Genomic DNA, 23,217 nt, shown 5'->3' with positions numbered 1-23,217 from the left:
AATATATGCGTAGGGGTGTACAAGAATGCAATGCAAACTAGCTAGCTCCATCCAGTCCCATAATGAGGATGTAATATCTGATACATAGGCGATGGCGAAGTAAAAATCCCTTGTAGCATGATCTTCAGATGTAGATGTAAATGAGCGATCTGCTCCTGGATACGGCGATGATGACGAGCCCGAATCTCTACAATCTCCCTCTCATGTAGTACAAGTGTTTGGTAACCAGATGCTCTCGGTCTCCGTCTGGCTCGGAGGTCCTCAGCTCGCCGAAAGGTAACCCCCTCCTGTGTCGGTATATGCACTGTAGTAGATCTCTGAAAGAAGTCAGTGAGCTGGAGCTGCCGTCTCTCCCTCCCTGTAATAGGATCCTGTAGTAGCATCTCCCTATGACGCTGTATCTCCGTCAAGAACTGGCCAAATCGGCGCTGGTCTGTAGACTCCATGATCTGGCGTAGTGTGGGGTGTCCACTGAACAAGGAAGTGTATCTATCTCTGATGTCACTGTATGCTCTGCACCTGCATACGTAATGCTCCTCGCTCTCAACCTCCTCCTGAGATAGTCTGCAGATCCTCTCTGCTCTAATGACCCGTGCCGCTCTGCCTGCCTCAATCTCAAGCTGGTGTGATGATACTTTGAGCTGGCCAATCGCCACTCGGGCACTGTGGGGCATGTATACATCCATATATCTAGGTCTCTGGATAAATCCATCCTCGGAGATGCTCATAAAGGAGTCTCTGTAGTATAGCATCTTCGTGGGCAAGGGCTGGTGGGGTGTGATCCAGGTCCGTGTCGTGTATCGCTGTAATAGGTGCTGTCTCATAACTCTGTTCCTCTCACTATGTGAGAGCTGTATATGTGGGGCATCTGGATCGTACTGAAGAGGTGGTAAGTGGTCTATGTCCCACCCACATCGAGTCAATAACTGTATCATTTGTGCATACCATGATCCTGTGTCACCATCCTCCGCTAGTTGTCTAGATGCCTCAAAAGCTCTACGAGATAGTCTATCAGGGTCCATATCTCGTACTCTGTGAATAAAGCAGACCACCTGGAAGAGAGCCTCTACTAGCATGGGCGGGGCAGCAAACTCTGCTCTAATAATGTCATGTGGTACTGAAGGTTTACTGCGAATCACCCGTGAGAACATCAAGATCTGTGGTCTCTCAATCTATGTCCAAAAGGAAGTAGAGAGCCCAGGTGCCCAAACTGCCGCTGCATACATCAATGCTGGTGTGACCAAAGTATCAAAAAGCCACCCCTTTGTGCGGGGTTCCTGAAAGTGTGTCTGATGACACTGTCGCTCAAGCATGTCCAGAGCAGCATATCCTCGTGTCAATCTATCCCTCGCTGCTCTTGTCATAGAGAAGCATCCCGCTGTGCTAGCAAATGTGATACCCAAGTATACATATGAATCCACCACCTCAATCTGGCCTCCTGTAAGGGTGAAGATCGCCTGTCGTCTAATGTGTCCAGATGTGTGAAAATATCATAACCTTGGTTTTCCCAAGGTTCACTGACAGCCCTCTCTGTGTACAGAAATCATTTAGAGCCTGTAGGTGTAACTGGAGTCCCGCCTGTGACTCAGACACTAGAATGATGTCATCAGCATATAGCATAACATGGACAAGTGTACTTGAGATGTCAACTCCTCCTCCTCCTCTGTGTATGATGAAGTCAGCTACCTCGTCGATGTAGAGCCCAAAGAGAGTGGGAGACAGTGGGCATCCTTGCTTCACACCAATAGTGCTAGCAAGGGTCTCAGATAGACCTCCTGAACAACGTACTCGACCCAGTACCTTCTCATACAATGCATAGATGCCCCATATCATCTCCGTGGGTATCCCTAAAGACTGAAGCCGATGAAAGAGGCGCTCCCGTGGTACTGTGTCAAAGGCTTTGCGAAAATCCACAAAGCAGCAATATAGCCTCTTCTTCCTCGCCTTTGCCTGGTCAATCAGACAACGGAGAGTGAAGATATGATCAATAGTAGAGAAAGCCCGTCTGAAACCTGCCTGCCCTAGAGTGCATAGTCCCTCCCTCTCTGCAAGTGTACTCAGCTCTGCCTCTAGTACTACCCCATATAGTTTGGCCAATGTATGACCAATCATGATCGTCCTGTAGTTCCCGAGGTCTGTCATGTCCCCAGCTTTGTGAATAGGAGCTATGGTGTGCATGGTCCACTCTGCTGGGAAGCCCTCTGCTAGTACCCTGTTAAACAAGCGGGCAATAAAAGGTGCAAGTGTATCAACTGCATATATAAGGTGCTCACTCTGCATGCCTGTATGATCTGTTGATCTCCCATGCTGTAGACGTCTAATGGCTCTCTGTACCATACTTTCTGTAAAGAAAGTCAATGTGGTAGGACAGGATATTGATGGCTAGGGGATCGGAGGCTGATGAGGTACATGGTAAAGACTCTTAGCATATGTGTGCCATGTATGCGGATCCTCTATGGGGGTAGGAGAGCGAGGCTCTCTAATCCTTCGCCACGCTGTGGCGGCATCTCGGCTCATAGGTAGATGATACATATCCCAATACTGTGCCTCCTCATATGCTCGCCGTTTGCGGCATGTAAGGGACCGCATCTGCTGTCTGGCCTCTCTCTCAGTGATCTCTCCCAAAGCCTGCAGTCTGCGAAGACGTCTCTAAATCTCCCTGCACTCATCATCATACCAACGGTTCTGGGGCATGGTCCCAGATCTCATCGTATGTCCTGTATGCATGTGGTGGGGGAAACTGCTAATGGCGGATGTGTGTAACAATGAAGAGAGCTGAGCGGTAAGTGTACTCATGGGTGCCGAAGGATCCATCTGGAGTAGCCCATCATAGACATGGTGCTCATATATGTCAGCCAGGTCATGTGTGAAGTAGACCGTGGTGTGATGCGTGGCTCTCGGTGTGGCAGGTGTACATGATGAACCTGCAAAGGATAGAGATAGGTATGTGTGATCTGCCCCAATCGGGCACTGTGGTATAGTGAAGGAGGTCACCGCCTGTGCTGCCTCTTTGGATCCAAGTACATAATCCATTGTGCTCCATCCCCCCCCAAATGGACATATGTCAATGCGCTGGAGCCAGCCCACCGTTATATATAACGAGATGGTGACGGGCGCCGAGCTCTAGTAAGTGGTGCCCATATCTAGTGTTGTCTGGCCCAGTGTCATCAGAAATCCGGGTGGCGCTTGTATCCTCTGTCTCCATAACAAGCATCATCTCTGGGTCCTCCATATCATACATCTCACACTGCCTACTCTGGGTCCTGGCGTTGAAGTCCCACATCAAGAGGACCTCACCCATAGTGGAATAGTGCATAATATCCTCAGAGAGAGCCGAGTAGGGTGAGTCGCCTATTGGTATAGTCTCCTCCTCCTCCTCCTTATCACTACTCTCAGTATTCTCCTCTCCTTTAGAAGTCGCATATCTCGACCCTCTAGGTGAGAAGTAGCATAATGCAATGTATAATACTCGTCCCACAGATAGGTGTAAGCAAACCCACATGTATCTCGCATCTGGGTCCCGACCCACTATGTGGACTTGCCCCCGCATCTCTCTCTTGACAAGCATGGCTATACCTCCTGATCCTCGTGCAGTACTCTGTCTCGTGGTCCTCCTGTAAGTTGACTCCCACTCGTATCCCTCCATTCTGGGTAGGCCTCGCTCTAGACTTTGATGTGTCTCTGTGAGTAATATGATGTCATGCCCTTGCATTACTTCCTCTAAGCGTCCTGGGTGTGTCCATAAAGCTCCATTGCAGCCCATAGGTGGCCTGGCGCTATGCGACTATCTTCCCTTCAATGAAGACGTGTCCATCCCTATAGAATGCTTTCTGGCCTGCTTCCCTAGCTACTGTTACTTTAGGCATAAGTCGTTTACGATGGGCTACTTGTGCCTGGGTAAGGTCATCATCCATATATATGGTCTTATCCTTTAGATCCCTCAAGATGACTCGCTTCTTGAGAAAAGCAATCCTCTTTGCATCATTCTCAAACTGAAGGATAAGGGCACGTTCCCTTGTGAGGTCTTTGCCTGCTCTCCATACCTTATTAAAGGGGACCGGTTCATCTGCATTGTAACCCAACATTTTACATAGAGCAGCGCCATCCTCTTCTGGCGAAGTACCCTCTACTTCCTTGATTCCCGTGATCCTGACATTAAGCCTCCGGGCTTGACGCATCCTCTCCTCCGTTAGTGTAGCATTAACGAGATCTATTTCTTTTATAGCGACCGCCTTTGCTTTCCCATTCACTTTTGTCCATTTCTCCTCCTCCTCTTGTTTCACTTCATTCTTTACCCTATCTACCCATGTCTTATGTGAGGCCTCAATCTTCTCCACTGTTTCTGCAACCGCAAGAGTCGTCGTCAGCTTGAGTTACTCATGAGCTCTCTTTAGATCTGCTAGATCTGAAATCACCTCCGGTGAGAAGTCTCCTTCCTCCTGGCCCTGTTCTTGAATCTTTTTTAATTCAATTTTCAAGTTCTGTACTTCGTTTTTCACGTGTTCTTCTGATCCCTGAATGGCTTTAATCTCTACTTTGAGATGCGCATTCTCTTCCTCTAGGCGGTTGATGCGATCCAAGAGAGACTTTTGGACAACGTTTAGGCTTTTGTCAAGTTCTTTTTTTGCATCAGTAATCAGTCTTTTAAGTTGAGTTTCTAAAGCACTCGTCATTGTTGTTATTGCAGGTATGTAACGAAAGCGAGCTCAAGGGGTCCACACTACCACATTATGCATACATCAATTCCACATTATGCATACATCATATGTTTGACCATTCATGTGAACATTCTTGTCTGCATTAACCACCACAGTAACCACAGTCATGTGTACATTATTGTCTGCATATCCAATTATATTGTGACTGTCTGTCTGCTGTTTAGTGAAGGTCCTGTATTCTGAAAATTCGTGACTGCAATTCCTGTGTTCTACCTGTTGCGTCACCTGCAGAGAGAGAATCTCCCTGCGCGCTGCCTCCTGTGAGAGAGAGAGAGAGAGAGAGAGAGAGAGAGAGAGAGAGAGAGAGAGAGTGGCTGCCCTCCAGAGGAAATAGGGATCTTTGCTCTCCTCGGCCTCTGACTGCTATGCCCATTCATTCACTTAGGCATCACATCCAGATGTCGCTAATCTCTAACAGATTTCTAGATGAGCTAAGTACAAATTATTCATCAGACAAAATGCTGAAGACATTTCATCTTTCTCTACATGTCTCTAACAATACACACATGAAAGAGCACGTCTCTTCAATTCAATTGTCACAAAACGGGAGCGCATAACAATAAAAAATATACTAAGATAAATAGCATTTATCAATTAATAATATATATATATATATATATATATATAGAGAGAGAGAGAGAGAGAGAGAGAGAGAGAGAAGTTCAAGACATAATAGTAGGGACCTAAAGATGGGCTGCCCCCCTCTCCCTATCTTTACTACTGGGGAGAAGTCTATACAAGCACTTGAACCAAATGTATTACCGCGTTTGTTCTAGAATTAGACTTCATGGTACTCGGAAGCCGAGGCTTCCTATTCCTAGCGCCGAGCAGCCATGGGTATCACTGGCGGCTCATCTTCATGGCTGAAATCTGCGACAGCCTCCTCTTCTTTTTTCGACGCACCAGAGGGCCCACAGGGGGAGGTGCTTGTCCCTGCCAACTATTAGCCATGAAACATGGCCGGGCAAGGGCCGCTTACCATCGGGCAAGAGCCACGCGTAGGCATCACCATGGCCACCTAATTGATGCACCACGTGTTGGAAACGACAAAGAGAACTCGTAGCAACCAGCTAGGAACCTCCTCCTCAAGTGACCCACCCCAGGCAGAGAATGCACTCGAGTGTCCAAGGGCAAGAGCCCCAGCGACGTGAGCACCAAGTGAGCACAAGGTGTCCCTCTAGAGGTGACCCAACAGGGAATTTGAAACCACAACCCAAAGGTTGAGAGGCCAAAGCCTTACCGTTAGACCAACTATTTGGGGACGCGGCAGCCTCTTCTTGCTGCTAGTGTTGGCCTTTACTGGGTGTCTCTGAGAGAGAGAGAGAGAGAGAGAGAGAGAGAGAGAGAGGTTTGCTTTTACAGCTCTTGACAGCCGACAGGAATAGCACGGGTCTTGCTGGCAAAAGTAAGGCAGAGAGGGGGGCGCCTAGGGCTGAGGAGAGAGGATCGCTTTTTTCCTTGCCAAAAAGAGAGAGGGAGAGGTCGTGGGCTGCCAAAAAAAGCAAGGGATAGGGGCGTTGGGTTTTCGCTGCTTATGATTTAACTGCACCTGCCCACTTAGTAAGTGGGCGGCCGGTCTCTTTTGAAAAATGGTCTGAACCTGTTTAAAACTCAGTAAAACCTAACTAGCTGAAAACAATGCTTACACAATCACAACCCAAGCGTCCTTAAATGTTGTCTCATGCACAGATGCAATGGTAACATAGACCTCTTTACGAAAAAGAGTCTGCTTTTCTGAAAAGCATCCAGTTTTCTCAGAAAACATCCGTTTTTCCTCAAAGTTTCCTCTGAACCTATCTTCATTCAAGTGCTTGCTCAACCTCGTGCATAATTCTAACACAGTTCGGAATTTCCTCCCGACTATGAAATATTCCCTTTCCGATGCCCCGTCACACACCATGTGACGCATCAAGAATACCCATCACCTAGTCCTTTCTCACCGAACTTACGGTACAATCTACTTCGCAATGCTCTATGTCACCCATCCTATGACGCATAACAGATGTCCGTTCCCAGATGGTCGAATACTTCTTCTCGATGCTCCCCGTCACCCATCCGATGTGACGCATCAGAAGTACCGTTCTTGGTGGCCTCACGGAATTCCTCATTCACAGTGCTCCCGTCATTACTATGAATGACGCACTAGAAATATCTCTACTCAGATGTCTCCAATGAGAAAAAACCCTCTCACTTGTACTTCCAATAATTCATTTAGAATTATTTTTTTTGTTCTAATAAAGCTAATTTAGCAACATCAATCAAGGAAATTTCCAATTCAATGTACATATGTTCATAAAGTCATTCCACAAAATACTGTCAGTCTGTCGATATCCCCAAAATCTCAAGAAGAAACTAGTGACTTTATTCAATCTAGGCAATCTGTGACAAGGGAGTGGAGTGGCTCCCCTCTTGTGCAATCCGCACACCACCAGATTCAACCTACTGATTCATCGGTAACTTTTGGCATAGACACTGCTAATAATCCAAAAGCTCCAAGGTACAGCTCAAAACTGAAGAGAATTTGCAATGTTCTCCTCCTCGATCAACTTTGCAACGAGAGTCAAAAAGTGCCCTTCACCAAATTCTCCGGTGGACCTAGCTTACCTTTCTATTCTTTTCTTGTGCCTTGTGACCCGTTGGCCTCCCTTGTCCACTAGCACCTCAATCTGAATCTTCAGAATTCTCTGATGAACCATCAGTAGATTCCCTTGCTTCGTCGGAACCCTCGGATGCACTATCAACTAATTCCCTTACTTCTTCGGAATTCTAAAATGAACTTTCATCCGCTTCCCTTGGTTCTTTCTCTTCCCTAGAAGACACTTGCCTTGTTGAGTTGGACACTGGCTTGTCCGTAAGATAGGTCAATGAGCCGGCATGCATACCAAAACCTTGTTTGGCATGCCTCCTAAGTCTTTGAATGAATCAGACTTCTATTGCAGACAATACCATTGAATCTCTCGCAGCAAAACGGCTCAATCTGGTCCTTCAAAGCGACCTCTAAAACGAGGACACTGGCAAATAGAATCTAGATACCCCAAAACCTCTCGCAGTAGTTATCCAAAGTGTCTTTCTTGGTCATTCTCAGATGATGCCAAGCCGTGATGACATCTTCTTCGTACCCATGTCTTTAAAATTTAGATCCTCGAACCCTCGAGGCTGCTCCACATACACTTCAAAATGTCTAGGCTTGTAGAGTTAGCGATTTCGCTTCGTCCATCCATCTAAGGATAATAAACTAAGGAAAAATTTAGCGTAGTTCCTAGATTCATAAAAAATGTTGTCCAAAGATTACTAATCATTAGCGGATCGTAATTACTTATGATCATTTTGGGCATACCATGATGTTTGAAAATTTGTGCCACAAAGATCTTTGCCATGTCTTCAGCTTTGATGGTCTTTCTTACTACAATGAAATGAGCTTGCTTACTGAATGCGTCTATAATAGTCCAGATTGCATCATTTGTTACGAGTCTGTGGCAACTAACTTTACTTGTTGATTTCTTTTTGGGGAAATTTTATTTGACTTGTTTTAAAGCACCCCATTGAAATGCCAATGCCCAAGTTGCATGGTGTGAGGCGGACAGTGAGAGTCTAGGGCGGACGGCCAGTGAGCCCTAAAGTTGGACAAATGGACTAAGGTTAGCCACGGTAGGACTATGAGTGTAAATCACCTGATAGCTGGCCAACATTGCATTTTTCAATGTGGTTCCAGTGGTGATTGATGGTCAGACGACCCATGTGAGTGCCATGGAAGCATCTCCTAAAATTTAGGGAACTCCTATTTTGGACCAAAAAAAGTGTTCGCATCATTAGCTCTAGAATGACAAGGGGAACATTTTATGGCTCTGCTGCCAAGTCAACTGACGCACCAATTGATATATTTTTAGCCAAGTCGGCCAAAGTCGAAAATTGGGCGAGGTGTCACTCTGTGAGCGATTTGCCATGTTTGGGAGAGATGGGGCGAGCCTACAAGGGAAAGGGGGCGCAATTTTCAGCAGTTAAGTGGATTGCAGCAGGTACAAGATCTATAGAATTCTTCCTTACCCTCTTATGTACAGTGCGGTGCCAGGAGTGATGCCCTGCACGTTACGCACTGCCCTCTCTCCCCTACGAGCAGTTATGTTATGCTCTTCAAGTGGGCTTCTCATTTGACCAATGTACAGCTGTGGGGATTTATGCTTCTGTGCCGAGGCAAGAGCCTCTTTGAACAGGAATGGGTGTAGCTAACTGTTGCACCAAAGCAGGCACCAGTGAGGGTGATAACCTCACCAAACAGGTGCGTTTTCAGCGTTGTGTACACGCTGAATTTGGACTGTTTTGCAGCCATCTTGATGCCGAGAGCATTGGGAACAGTGCCCCACTGTTAGAAGACAGTTCGGGGGTTGTTTAGGGCTGAAAACAGAGAGAAAACCAGTAATTACAGCGTGCTGTAATTGCTGTTTTTGCGCAGGAAACAGGGGGTCTATGCTATTGGAAACGAGTCAGAGCTTGGGAAACTGTCCAGGGCAAGTTTTGGGGCTGTTATGCTGCCAAAATTTTACCTGCACAGGTGATATCTACTCGTAGCTTGGAAGACTGTCCAGGGCAAGCTTTGAGGCCGTTATGCTGCCAAAATTTTGCTTGCACAGGTGCCATCTTGCTGGATACACGTAAAGGTCTCAAGGACTCTGGTTTTTGTAGTCTATTCCTCATTCCTAAAAGATAATAAAGAAATACCGAAAGCTGTCTGCTTGGGAGCATTCTAGCTTCCTGGCCGTGCTTTTGTCTTGAAGTGTAATTCCAGTCTCAGTTACAGGTTCCTTTTAAGTCATTGCTTTGAATCGGGTGAAAGCTAACGTCTACCGCCCTACGGGCCGGTTTCATGGTTCCGTTGTCGGGACAAGATTCCTTTTTCCGCAAGAAGTGAGCCTCGGTTGGTTTGCAGCGAAGACACAAAGCACAGGAACTTGGAATTACACTATGGCTAACAGGACAGACGATGCTAGAGAAGAGGGTTCCTATTCCCAGGCTAGACAGGCTATTCCTTTACAGCATGAAGTTGACGAGAGTTCACAACCGCCACTGTCTACGCCTTTTGTTCGTGTGAATGCACAGCGAGAACAGGTTCAAGGGTTCACGACTGGGTACTTTGAAGAGGATGCGTTCAGGACACAATTAGTTGCTGCTGTGAATGTCTTCACTCAGTTGGTGCAGAATCCTAGGTTTATGGATTATTTGCAAGCACCATCAAAGTCACAACAGGCAAGGGAACGCCCTCACCGTACAGAGCCCGTTGAGGCTCAAGCCCACGTCTCCCATGCGTCTCAACAGGACGGGGAGCATTCACATGTTGCGGAGTCACGTCAGGCTCCTAGACAGGTGCCTTCTGTCCATGAACAAGTGGTGAGGATTCCTAATCCACAGGATTTTCCAGTTCAGCCCGCCACCTTTCAGGGTCAAAATGTTGCATTGAATGAACAGGGAACCAGTCTCCAAGCAATGCATCAGGTTTTTCCACCACCCACGGTACATCCTGGGTATTTCGGGGGTGGATCCATGTTCCAAAGTATGGTTGGTTATGCGCCTGGAAACCAGCAATACACGCCAAACCCCATGTGTAACAGACTTGGACACTCCAAGTCAAGAATCAACTGCGACAGCACCAAATAACCACTTCAAAACAATTCACAGATCACAATAGATTTGCACTCGCCCGGCGGAGTTCCGTGCCTAGAGATATTGGCCCCAAAGACTGGCGCCCCTTTCGGTATTTCTTTTTATATTAATCAATCATCAAAGTACAAGAGAGCGGTTAGGGTTTCACTCTCAGACTCTGCGTCCAGATGCCCTGAGAAGTGAGGCCCTCACCACTAATTTAAAGGTTACAAGGGATGCCCAAAAGCAGAGCCCCAAAAGCTTCAAATCAAAAGCAATTGCTCTCTCTCTCTCTCACAGAGAGTCAAAACATGAAAGCAAAAGCATTCTCTCTCTCTTTCTCATTTAAGTAGAGAAAAAGCGAAATTTGCTTCGCTCATCATTTTCCAAAAAAAAAAAAATTAATAATTATCCCCCTCCGCGATTTCCGGAAATTAGGGTTTCTGGCAAAAATTAGGGTTTGCAGGAATTTTAGGGTTTCTGGCAGAAATTAGGGTTTTTGTTGTCCGCCACGTCATCACTTTGTGACATACCCCCCTCTTGAAAGCATTGTAATCGACCGCGATTACGCCTGCAAAACCGACAAAAGCCATAAACCGTCTTAGCAGACACTGACTGTTAGTACCTACGTACTAGGAACACACATCTAGCACATGTACAAAATCGACAGTCACATCACCAAACATCACCAGACATCACAGGACATCACATGACATTCAACATTCATTCGGATCTTAGACCATGATTTATCGGCAATGTAGGTAGCAATCACATCCAGGTCCAATCGGGACCTCAACGATGTCTGATTGACTAACCCCTATTGCAACCATGTCTATACGAGATCAATCAGACCAAAATGCTGCAATCATTTCGGCTATCAGTTCCTGCACTCACAAGAAGTCAAGAACAAATCAGTATCATAATCATGAATTCCATTTCATAAAGTCATCCAGCAGAATACTGTCAGCTCTCAGTATCCCTGAAGCTCAAAGAGATATCAGTGACTTTAGTATCAAAATCGAGGCATCTGTTGACAAAGGAGTGGAGTGACTCCCCTCTTGTGCATCCCACTGCACCAAATCTCCGGCCAAGCTGAATTCTGGGTTCCGTTTGGAGTAGACTATGCTAAACCAAAACATCGAGGTAAAGTTTCATAATCCGAGGAGTATCTGCTAGGTCCTCCTCCTCCATCCACTTCGCATCAAACGCAGGAAAGTTCTTGAACTTAACCAAGAACCGCCTTCGGACTTTACCTTTCTTCGTATCATTTTGTGCCAAAATCTGTTCAGGAACAAGGATCTCCTCGTTTTCTTCCACTTTGGGTTGCTCATCAGGCTCCCCATCATCAGGCACATCACCCTTAACAGGTTTCAAGAGACTCACATGCAATGAATTGTGAATCCTCCAAGTATCTGGCAGTTTCAATCGGAAGGAGACATCATTTCTCTTGTCAGTAATCTGGAAAGGTCCGTAGTATCACATACTAAGCTTTGGAAAAAGCCTCTCCTTTCCCTTTTTCTTTCTTAGGCGTGCCTTCTCAAAAGTAAGAGCACCCAATCATCCTCCTTCAGTTTCCAGTCGCGACGATGACGATCCGCTGCCTTTTTCTGTCGTTCTTGAGACTCCTGCAAAGTCTCGCGAACCTTGGCAAAAGCCGTATCCAAATCTCGCGAATATTCATCCGCTTCAAATTTCTAATCTTTCGTGCTCAGGAAGGATGGAACCTTCGCAACAGTTTCAACAATCTCACATGGCGTCTTCCCCGTCGAAGAGTGTATCGTGTTATTGTAGGCAAATTCCACCAAAGGTAAGTTCTTTTCCCATTGAGTCTTCTGATGCGAGATACAAGACTTCAATAAATCTAAAATCACTGAATTGGCAATCTCAAATTGCCCGTCAGTCTGCAAGTGGAACGATGACGAGAACTGAAACCGCGTGCCAATGTTCTCCCAAATTGCCTTCCAAAACAAACTCATAAATCTGGGGTCTCTGTCGGAGACAATCGTCTCAGGCGTGCCATGTAATCGGAAAATCATCGTGATCATTCTATATTCTCGGGAGATCAAAAAAAATAAAATCCATTTCAATATTTTCCCAGGGGCAGGTGGTTATGGGTAAAGGCTGTAACAATCCCTGTGCCTTATGCCTGTCAAACTTGACCTTCTGGCATACCAAGCAACTGCGCACAAACTCTCCCACATCCTTCTTAAGTCTCCGCCAAAAGAAATCTCTCTCTACCCCTTTCATGGTGGTAGCAATGCCGCGGTGACCCATAAAAGGTGGACAATGGCAATCAGTCATAACCTTTTCCCTCGACGGCTGTGTAACGCGCAACATAGTCTTTTTCATCAAGTAGCCTTCCCGAAGGGAGTATCCAGCTACTATCTCCCCATCCCGTATCCGTGTGAAAATATCTGCAAAATCTGTATCTGTGGCACACTGATCGACCATATCCTCGAAATAGCCAGAACCAACGGTTTTCGAGACAAAGCATCTGCCACCACATTCTTCTGTCCCTGCACATGGACAATCTAGAAGTGGAACTGTGACGAGATGTTCGCCCACCGCATCTGCTTTTCCGAAAGCTACTTCTGTGAGAAGAAGTAGCGCAAACTCTGATGGTCTGTAAAGACAGTAAAATCCGCTCCGAGTAGGTAATGCCGCCACTGAGTAAGAGCATGGATAACCGCCAAAAGCTCTTTCCCATAGATCTGTGCTGTCATCTCCGACCTAGAGAACAAACGGTTCTCGTAAGCTATGACATGGCCTTCTTGCATCAAGACCGCACCCAGACTACGACCACAAGCATCCAATATACTTCAAATGACTTCTGCAAGTCCGGCAAAGTCAAAATAGGTCCCGTAGTCAATTTCTCTTTCAATATCCGAAAGGCAGTCACCTCTCTGGGTCCCCACGAAAAAGGTACTCCTTTCTGTGTCAAGGTATGCAAAGGGGAAGCAACCTCTGCAAACTTTCGTATGAACCGCCTGTAGTACGAACACAGTCCCAAGAAGCTTCGAACTTCATGGACATTCCTCAAATCGGGCCAATCACGGATAGTCTCTATCTTGGCTGGGTTCATTTGCACTCCTGCTGTTGTCACAATGTGTCCCAAAAAATGTATCTCTGGTAGGAAAAATTCACTTTTCTTAGCATTAATTACTAATGTGTGATCTCGTAATGCTTGAAAGACTTGAAGCAGATGATCTTTGTGTTCTGCCTCATTCTTCGAGAAAACAATGATGTCGTCAAAAAAAGTGCCAACAAATAGCCTGTACTCTCGAAAAATCCTATCCATCATCCGGTTAAATGTCGCAGGAGCATTGGTTAAGCCAAAAGGCATCACCAAAAACTCAAATAACCCAAAAGTCGTCCGAAAAGCTATCTTGTAGACATCTCCTGGCGCTATCCTGATCTGATGATATCCACTCTTCAAGTCAATCCTGATAAAGCACGAGGATCCCTGTAACATGTCGAGTATATCATCGATCCTAGGAATCGGAAATCTGTTCTTGATGGTGATTTCGTTGAGAGTGCTATAATCGATGCACATTCTCCAAGATCCGTCTTTCTTCAAAACCAACAACACTGGAGAGCAATACGGTGAAGTACTAGGCTGGACAAGACCCTTTTCCAAGAGGTCTTTCACTGAGTTCATAATCTTTTCATTCTGTACTCGGCTCGCACGATAAGGTGGCCGATTCGGTGGCGTGCTTCCAAATATCAGATCAATGGTATGATCTTCGGGCCCTCTCAAAAGCAATCGGCATGAGCGTGGAGAAAAAAATCTTGGCGTTCTTTTCTTCAGGTCAAAACATATTCAACTTTTATCCATCGTTTAGTTCTCCCAAAAGAATGAGTAAGAAAACTGAAGTTCATCAAGTACAATCTCTAAGCCCTTCATTTACCAAAGTCGCTTTCTCGGCCCGGTAGTCAACCACGGCGTAGTTCTTGTGATACCAAGGGATCCCGAGTAGAACATCACTCGCGTGGCCTGAACACCCCTGCCATTGCAAACAAAGTTTGCCAATGCTCGATGTAATGGCAACATCCCATCCGGGTGCCAGTCGAACTACCTCCGCCTGTGGCGTCAGTCTATCGGGCGTAGTTCCAAATCGAGCCGTCAATTCCAAGTGAAAAGAAGTTGGCCTTGGCTCCTTCAAAAGAGCTTCCTGATCCTTCACTTTGCCCCGAAAGCGGCAAAGTTTGTACTTTCATTCATTAGATTCGGTGCAGGTCCCACGCCATGTGGTACCAGTTCTGCTTTTCTATCGGCCTTTTCTGCCACATTCCTCAGCTGCTCTCGAACTCTCAAACCTGTCGTCGTTTTTATCATTCTGTCCTTTCTGTGCCGTATCAGGGCACTTCGTGGAAATATGTCCATGTTCCCCGCATCCAAAGCACTTCCCCTCTCTGATGAAGCGAGCTCTCTCCTCAGGAGTAAGCTTGGGTTGTGCATCCTTTTTCTCTGGGTTGCTCTTTTTCTTTCTACGTTCATTCCTAGAAGTCTGTTCGGCTCGTTGTGTCATGGCCTTATCTGTGGGGTAGGTCAAACTGCCAGAGTGAATGGCAAAGCCCCGCTTCGCACGACTCATCAACTCCTGAATAGAAGCTGACTTCTATTCCAAGCAGTGATCTCTGTAGGTAGACCCAAGGTAAACCGCTCAATCTGTTCTCTGAACGAGATCTTCTTGAATGAAGAGGCGGGTAGAAAAAAGCTCCAGAATCTTTCACAATAAGCATTGATTGTATCTTTCTTGGTCATCCGAAGATGGTTCCAAGCAGCTCGTATATCTCGCTCAAACTCTTGAGTCAACCAAGAAGAAATAAAAAGCCTCTTGAATTTCAGCCATGTAACTGGCACAGTCTTGCTTAATAGAAGCGTGGACCACCAAGTACGAGCATTCCCCTTAGAGTAAGAGGCAGCTCTCCGAATCTTGGAGTGCTTTGAATAGCGTCCTCCCGCGAAAGCGATGTCAAACTGCTGTATAAAAGACAAAGCCTTCGAAGCATCTGAGTATCCTGAAAAGTATCAAACTTGATCGAGTGGCCACCTTCCTTAAACTCTCGAACTTTCTTGCTTTTATCTTCGAGAAAGTCATACTGGTTGGCTTTGTAAAAATTCTTCTTGTTCGCATAAAACTTTCCGTCATCGGAATCTGAGCTGTCTGTAGACGAGTCCTCAGTAGAACTGTCAGTCTCTGGGCGAGATTTAGCCTTCTTTGCCTTTCTCTTGCCCTTTCCAAAGCGTTGCTTCTTGCTTCGCTTTTTACCTTTTCTGTCTTCTTCGCTCGAATCCGAGGAGCTAGAAGAACTGTCAGAAGAAGAAGAAGAAGAACTGGGTAGGTCTTCAAACTTGACGTGCTTCTTCAATTTCTTTGCCTTGTCAAATGTCGACAGACGACCTAAATATCCCGGGAAGTCAGTGCCTTTCTTCTGCTTTTTGCCGTGCTTTTTGGCTTTCTTTTGCGTGTCAAAAAGCTGAGCAATCCGTGCATCAACCACGTTCTCCAATTCCTTCTCCGTATATTTCTTGGAGGCAGAAGGTTTCTTGAGAGCGGGTTTCGGGAGTGGTGTTGTGGTTCTCTGCCACTCCGTCTGTACCTCTTCCAAAGAGGTCTGGTTCATATATTTTGCCATCTTCGGGTCCTTGGCAAAATTGAGCATCATCTTTGTTGCATCGCTGATCAACTGGCGACGCTCTATCTCTCGCCGCTCCGCCTAAGTAGGCCAAGGCGGGCCATACTCTCTGCCTGAATCTTCGTTGTGATCCCAACCCGCATCTCCAGATGCAGAGGGAGTCGACTGATCATTGCCTGAAGCCATAGGTGCCGCGGAAAAAAAATTCGGGGATCGGATTTCCCGTAGAAGAGAAATCGGCCGTGCTCTGATACCACCGTAACAGACTTGGACACTCCAAGTCAAGAATCAACTGCGACAGCACCAAATAACCACTTCAAAACAATTCACAGATCACAATAGATTTGCACTGGCCCGGCGGAGTTCCGTGCCTAGAGATATTGGCCCCAAAGACTGGCGCCCCTTTCGGTATTTCTTTTTATATTAATCAATCATCAAAGTACAAGAGAGCGGTTAGGGTTTCACTCTCAGACTCTGCGTCCAGATGCCCTGAGAAGTGAGGCTCTCACCACTAATTTAAAGGTTACAAGGGATGCCCAAAAGCAGAGCCCCAAAAGCTTTAAATCAAAAGCAATTGCTCTCTCTCTCTCACAGAGAGTCAAAACATGAAAGCAAAAGCATTCTCTCTCTCTTTGTCATTTAAGTAGAGAAAAAGCGAAATTTGCGTCGCTCATCATTTTCCCAAAAATAATAATAATAATAATAATAATAATCCGCCTCCACGATTACCGGAAATTAGGGTTTCTGGCAAAAATTAGGGTTTCTGTTGTCCGCCACGTCATCACTTTGTGACACCATGTATGGTAACATTGGCATGCAACAAGGCTTTCAAAGCAATCAAGGCGAGTTTGGGGTGCCACATGTCACTACACTACTAATGCAAGAACAAGCATCCGCCACATGGGTTTACTTCAAGCGAATGTTTGCATCTGTGTGGCTGTCAAATGAATTTGAAGCCGACGTCATGACAAGTTGGCACCAACTCTCTACAGCTACTTGTCTGCAAGAGTACAACAGGAAGTTTACAAAAGCGTTGCTGTCAATGACTTCCTAAAGGTTTGTGCCTTTGACAGAGCAGATTGAGAAGTACTGCTGTGGGTTGCCTAAAGGGCTCCGGAATTATTGCACAAAGAATCGCGTGGCCACTCTCACCCAGCTTATGGAGGTTGCCGACATTGGAAACAACTTGCTCAAGGGAGAAGATAGTGGATTCCAAGGCAGCCAGAAAGGGGGCCAGCCCAAGAAAAATCAGCAAAGCAGCCCTTTATGAAAGCGGCTCCTGAAGCGTCCCAAGGGCCAGCGAGCCGAGACTTCTGGAGCGCAGGCAAAGAAGCAGAAAAGGAAGCCTTTTATGCGTAAGACGCCGAGGAAAAGAAGGTCTTAATGGCTGAAAACAAGTGCTTTATATGCGAGCAGACTGGTCATTTTGCAGCCGATTGTCCATAAAAGAAAAGGCCAGCTGACTCAGATGACAAAGAGGACAGGAAAGGAAAGAGCCTATGCCCTCTGCAGGTTTAATGGCAGACATGTTGGGCGACAGGCCTAGTACAGATGCCAGTGAGTTATGCAGAGCGTGGGGTAAAGTTAGAGACCAGATGGCACTCATCTTCTTTGATCCAGGTGCCAAAGCGAACCGAACTGAAGAGATGAGGTACACCGCAGAGGCAAGATTGGCATGTCTTGGCCACTCAGAGTGCATCACTCCCATCATTGGAAAGTTGCGTCTGCATATTCAGTCGTATGTGGACACAGAAGAGTTCTACATCATACCCCTGGAAGGATGTGATGCCTTCTTGGGGATCACGTGGATGTTCCGAGTGCATGGAGTCTTGGATGCCTACAACAAATAGATCATTGTACAACATAGGGGCAAAACTCACATCTTGGATGTAAAGCTAAAAGGAGAGTCAGTCCCTATTGTATCTGCTTCTGCTAATAAAGAATCACCTTTCTGCGTACTTAGTTTTTGTACGTGATGTTTCAGATAGTTGTCAGTCAAATTTATCTATGTTAGATAAAGACAGGTTAGCATTGTTGCAAAAGTTTAATGGTTGTTTTTCTGATTCATTACCGTCTCAACTACCGCCGGAGAGGCCCAAGGATCATGCGATTGATTTGGTGCCAGGTTGTAGCCCACCAAATAGGCCACTGTATAGGGTTAGTGAGGCGCAGCGGAAAGAGATTATGAGCCAAGTCGAGGAGCTCTTAGAGAGAGGGCTGATTCAGCCTAGCTCGTCAACCTATTGCTCTTAGTACAAAAAAAGGATGGCTCGTGGCGCATGTGTATTGACTACCGTGCGTTGAATAAGAATACCATCAAGAATAGGTTTCCTATTCCAAGAATTATTGATGTTCTTGACCGTCTAGAGGGTGCGGCGATTTTCAGCAGGATCGACCTTAAAAGTGGGTACCATCAGATTCGAATTAGGCTTGAGGATGTGCACAAGACTGCATTTAGAACGACATTTGGTCTCTACAAGTTCTTAGTGATGCCATTTGGTCTTACGAATGCTCCTGCTACGTTCAATAGGATGATGGATTCCGTCCATATCAGAACTTTGTTGGCACATTCTTTGATGACATGATAGTCTACTCGAAGAATGAAGAGGAGCATAGGCATCACTTGACCATTGTGTTCGAAGACCTGCGCAGGAACAGATTGCTCATCAATGGCAAGAAAAACCAGTTCTTCTTGGAAGAGATCCATTTTCTCGGACACATTGTGTCAAAAGATGGTGTCCGAATGGATCCTGCGGAGGTAGAAGCAATCAAGACATGGCCAGCTTTAAGGACTGTGCATGATGTCCGTAGCTTCTTAGGGCTATGTTCTTACTACAAAAGATTCATTCGCAACTTTGCAGAGATTGCTTCACCTTTACATGCTTTGCAAAAGAAAGAGGTCACTCTCAAATGGACCCAAAAAGAGATTTCAGCTTTTAATCTCTTAAAGGAAAAGATGACTTCAAATCCAGTCATTGTTTTGTCAGATCTCAGGAAGTCGTAGGTGGTCCAGTGTGACGCTTGTGGCAGTGGCATTGGTGCAGTGCTAATGCAAGATGGTAGGGTAGTAGCCTATGAGAGCAGAATCTTGCAAGGGCCAGAGATGCCCACGGAGGTCTATGAAAAAGAGTCACTGGCTGTGATTCATGCGCTCTTAAGTTGGAAACACTACCTACTAGGTGTTGATTTTGTTGTCCAAACGGATCATCAGACCTTGCGATACTTTCTAACACAGTCAAAGCTATCGGAAAAGCATATGCGACACTTTCAGCTTGGGAGCATTCTGGCTTCCTAGTCGTGACTTTGTCTTGAAGTGTAATTCCAATCTAAGTTACAGTCATTTTCTTACAGGTTCCTTTTAAGTCATTGCTTTGTGTCGTAAAGTCAAGTGTTAGAATCGGGTGAAAGCTAACGTCCACCGCCCTACGGGCCGGTTTCATCATTTCCATTCAAAGTTCGTGGCAAATGCATTATAAAATCCATGTGTAACGGGACGGGAACCACGTGCAAACGAAAAAGAACAGTCTGAACAACTTTAAGCACTTCAAATAACAGTGAACTGAAAGAGATGCATGACACACGAGATGAGGAGTGGCGGAAATCCACCCCAAGAGAGCACTGGCCCCAAACGCTGGTGTCTCTTTCGATATTTCTTTATATTGCTTGAACCGTTTACAATGCCGGTACTCACGCTTTGGACCTTCACCAGTGGAGTGCCAGAGTATGAGCCCTCTGCATATATTTAAAGGCCCTTGGCCCTTCAAAAGCAGTTTACATGAAAAGCTTACAAGCCTAAAAGCATATGGTCCAAAAGCATATGCCCAAAAGCTGCCAGCACATTTCACGAAAATTCGTACACCTGCCACGTCAGTAGCGCAAATCGCGGAAGTCCGTACAACCTACCATGCAGCATTGTCAACGCAAATCGCGAGCGTCCGTACAGTTGCCACGTCATCATCTTTTACGCATCTTGTGTGTGTATGTGTGGAAGTGTGTCCCGCTTTACTTTAATTGTCTCTGGGTCACCTGGCCCCATCGGAAGGGGTCCCATAAGTATTAAAAGTTTAGGCATCTCAAGTGAACTGTCCAATGTGATCCCATTATTTAGTTTGGCTTTTAGGTATTTATTTTACTTATTTGTTAAAGTCTTGGGTAGGGCAATTTATTGGGCTTGCTATATAAGCAACCCCTTGCCTCCATTGTATACACATTCAGTTATTCATTGCCAAGGTTGACTGGTTCAGAGTCTCTCTCTCTCTCTCTCTCTCTCTCTCTCTCTCTCTCTCTCTCTCTCTCTCTCTCTCTCTCTCTCTCTCTCTCTCCCCCCTTGGTCTCTACACTTCCGCATCATCGACTTACATGGTATCGGAGCAACACCGAAGTGTATCCGGTTGGTGGCCACTTTCTGGCGTGTCCATGGTAGCTTCTTCATCGACTTGGTTTCACTATTGATGTCCACTATGAGCTGTAGAGAGGGTTTTGAAGTTTAGGCATCTCAAGTGAACTGCCCAATGTGATCCCATTATTTAGTTTGGCTTTTAGGTATTTATTTTACTTATTTGTTAAAAGTCTTGGGTTGGGCAATTTACTGGGCTTGCTATATAAGCAACCCCTTGCCTCGATTGTATACACATTCAGTTATTCATTGCCGAGGTTGATTGGTTCAAGAGACTCTCTCTCTCTCTCTCTCTCTCTCTCTCTCTCTCTCTCTCTCTCTCTCCGCTTCCGAATCGTCGACTTTGACAATAAGTTGGTGGGAACCTCTTTTAAACTTAGGCCACTCGGCAAGACTCTGTAAGGCTACGGTTGAAGTTGTCCGTACTAGTTCTCATCGCCCATTCCCTTGTTGATCATCATAATATCATGTCTGTGTCTTTTATTTACACTCAGATCCCATATTGTTCTTTATTAACGCTCCTCGCTTGCCTCTCTTGTTTTACTTGCGACAGTTGTACTCTGTTCTTATCAATATAAAAAGAAGTATTGAGAGGGGTGTCAGACTTTAGGCCAATGCATCTGGAAGCGGAACTCTGCCAATCCGTGTCTCGACTACTTTGAGTATTGAGTTTCTTCTTTGTTCGTGTGCACTGTATTTTCAACAAAATTACCGTCTTGTCGCTGCCCGAGTTCAAACTAGGAATTTTCTAAGTTGTCCATTTCTCTAGATCCCCCATGTCATATCCAAGCTCTCACTATCATTTCCAACTACGCTGATTACAAACTAGCCTCTCTCTCTCTCTCTCTCTCTCTCTCTCTCTCTCTCTCTCTCTCTCTCACACACACAATTATGTTCTTCACTCAAACTGGGAAAGTAGGTTGGGGAAGCCGAAATTGAGACATGGCGACACAAGAAAACAAAAAAAAAGGCAAGGTACCTGCATACAAGTCTCGTCCCAATCATGGCCGAAACGGATGACGACAGCGCGCTCTTCTTCACCTAGAATGGCTTGATCTACTGCCCAACCAGAGTGGAGATGGGGCAGCAGATAGGACATCGTTTCCTCACACTGCCGCTCAGAGATTGCGAGGCAATATAATTAACTTACCGAATCAACTATAGAACATAAGAGGACATACATTAGCACTGAAGTGAAGAAGTACAAAGTGCATTGGCCAAATTTTATTTTTTTAAGTGCATGTGTATTTATTAAACATATATGATGATTAATTAGGTTGGGGAAGCTGAAATTGAGACATGGCGACAAAAAAAGAGGACACAAAAAAAGGGCAAAGTACCTGCATACAAGTCTCATCCCAATCATGGCTGAAACGGATGACGACAGCAAGCTCTTCTTCACGAGAATGGCTTGATCTACTGCCCAACCAGAGTGGAGATGGGGCAGCAGATAGGACATCGTTTCCTCACACTGCCGCTCAGAGATTGCGAGGCAATATAATTAACTTACCGAATCAACTATAGAACATAAGAGAACATACGCAGAAGCATTAGCATTGAAGTAAAGAAGTACAAAGTGCATTGGCCAAATTTTATTTTTTTAAGTGCATGTGTATTTATTGAACATATATGATGATTAATTACCTCTATAGTTGTCTGTAGAATGGTCCATTTTCACAGCATTCTCTACAACTGATTGAGCAATAAGACCAAGGAACTACTCTTTGTTGTACATGTTCTCATAGATTTTGGAGCACAATTGGTTACTTGGTTGTGATTGATGTCGCTTCGGGTTCTGTTGTGGAACACAAGCGGATGAGTAGAACCAATTGATAGGCAACAACAATTGCTCAGCTTGGGACTTGATGAGCATTGGGAAGAAGCAAGTTGTGTCCCATAGGACTCACTATACAACAAAGGGCTATTAAAGGCAATAATTGAATCGAGCAAAGGGTTGCAGCTTAATCTTGTGCTTAAACCCTACTTCTTAACCTACTTTGGTAGTTGTTTGGAGATTGCCATTCAACCTGCTAATATCGGCCATTTAGTCTCTAGACCAGGGACACATCTTTGAACCACCCATCTTACTCTAATTCAAATGTAGTCAATTTTTCCTTATTTCACGTAAAACCTGAGAGAGAGAGAGAGAGAGAGAGAGAGAGAGAGAGAGAGAGAGAGAGAGAGAGAGAGAGAGAGAGAGAGAGAGAGAGAGAGAGAGAGAGAGGGGGGGGGGGGGGGGGGGGGGGCGGCATGTTGTCACAGTCCGAGGGAGCAAGGAATCTTGGCTGTTCACCACAGAACCTGGTGAGAAAACATATCTCTGGATAATATAAAGGGTTGTCCTTGTGCTACAGAACAGTTATGCAAAGGAGAACGTTGGGCTGCAATATATAAGATGCACTTCCAAAACAAGGGCATATGTAGATTGATATCAACCACCAAGGAATAAAGTAAATGTAATAAAAATGGCCTATGAACATTGAGAATAGCGGAATTAAGAGAAATTATAGTGAGCATTTTTATGAGGCTACTTTGAGAACATAGAGGGTGAACTTAATTCGCGGTAGCAGCACAGCCATTATACTTAATTAACTTGGCATGAACAATTCTTTTTCCAGAGAGACAATTAGAGAACATGACAACATTTGAGGAGACGGTCCCCTCTCCAACAAGCTTTTGTACTATAGATTCTCCCATAAAGAGAGACTTGATACAATACTTTGGGTTCCTTGAGACCTAGGTGATGCAATGAAAGTGGAAAAGTTCATGCATCACAAGCATAACATAACCTCAATCCCAAGGCCTCACACACCTTTGAAGGTGGAGAGA

General features: G+C 45.5%; 1 protein-coding gene across 1 annotated transcript in view; it reads right to left on the bottom strand.

Moving 5' to 3' along the window:
* The window catches only part of LOC147431327 (thioredoxin-like protein YLS8), an 86,756-nt gene extending 65,211 nt beyond the window's left edge, over nucleotides 1–21,545 (bottom strand). The window contains exon 1 of the mRNA XM_086493930.1: nucleotides 21,368–21,545. Coding sequence (XP_086350056.1) covers nucleotides 21,368–21,487 — 120 coding nt within the window. The 5' untranslated portion in view covers nucleotides 21,488–21,545. The remainder of the gene's footprint in view (nucleotides 1–21,367) is intronic.
* Nucleotides 21,546–23,217: the final 1,672 nt, after the last annotated feature.

This window comes from Adiantum capillus-veneris, chromosome 21, assembly GCF_014529385.1.
Source record: "Adiantum capillus-veneris isolate H3 chromosome 21, ASM1452938v2, whole genome shotgun sequence".
In the NCBI taxonomy this organism is placed as follows: domain Eukaryota; kingdom Viridiplantae; phylum Streptophyta; class Polypodiopsida; order Polypodiales; family Pteridaceae; genus Adiantum; species Adiantum capillus-veneris.
This window is presented reverse-complemented; position numbering and strand designations above follow the sequence as displayed.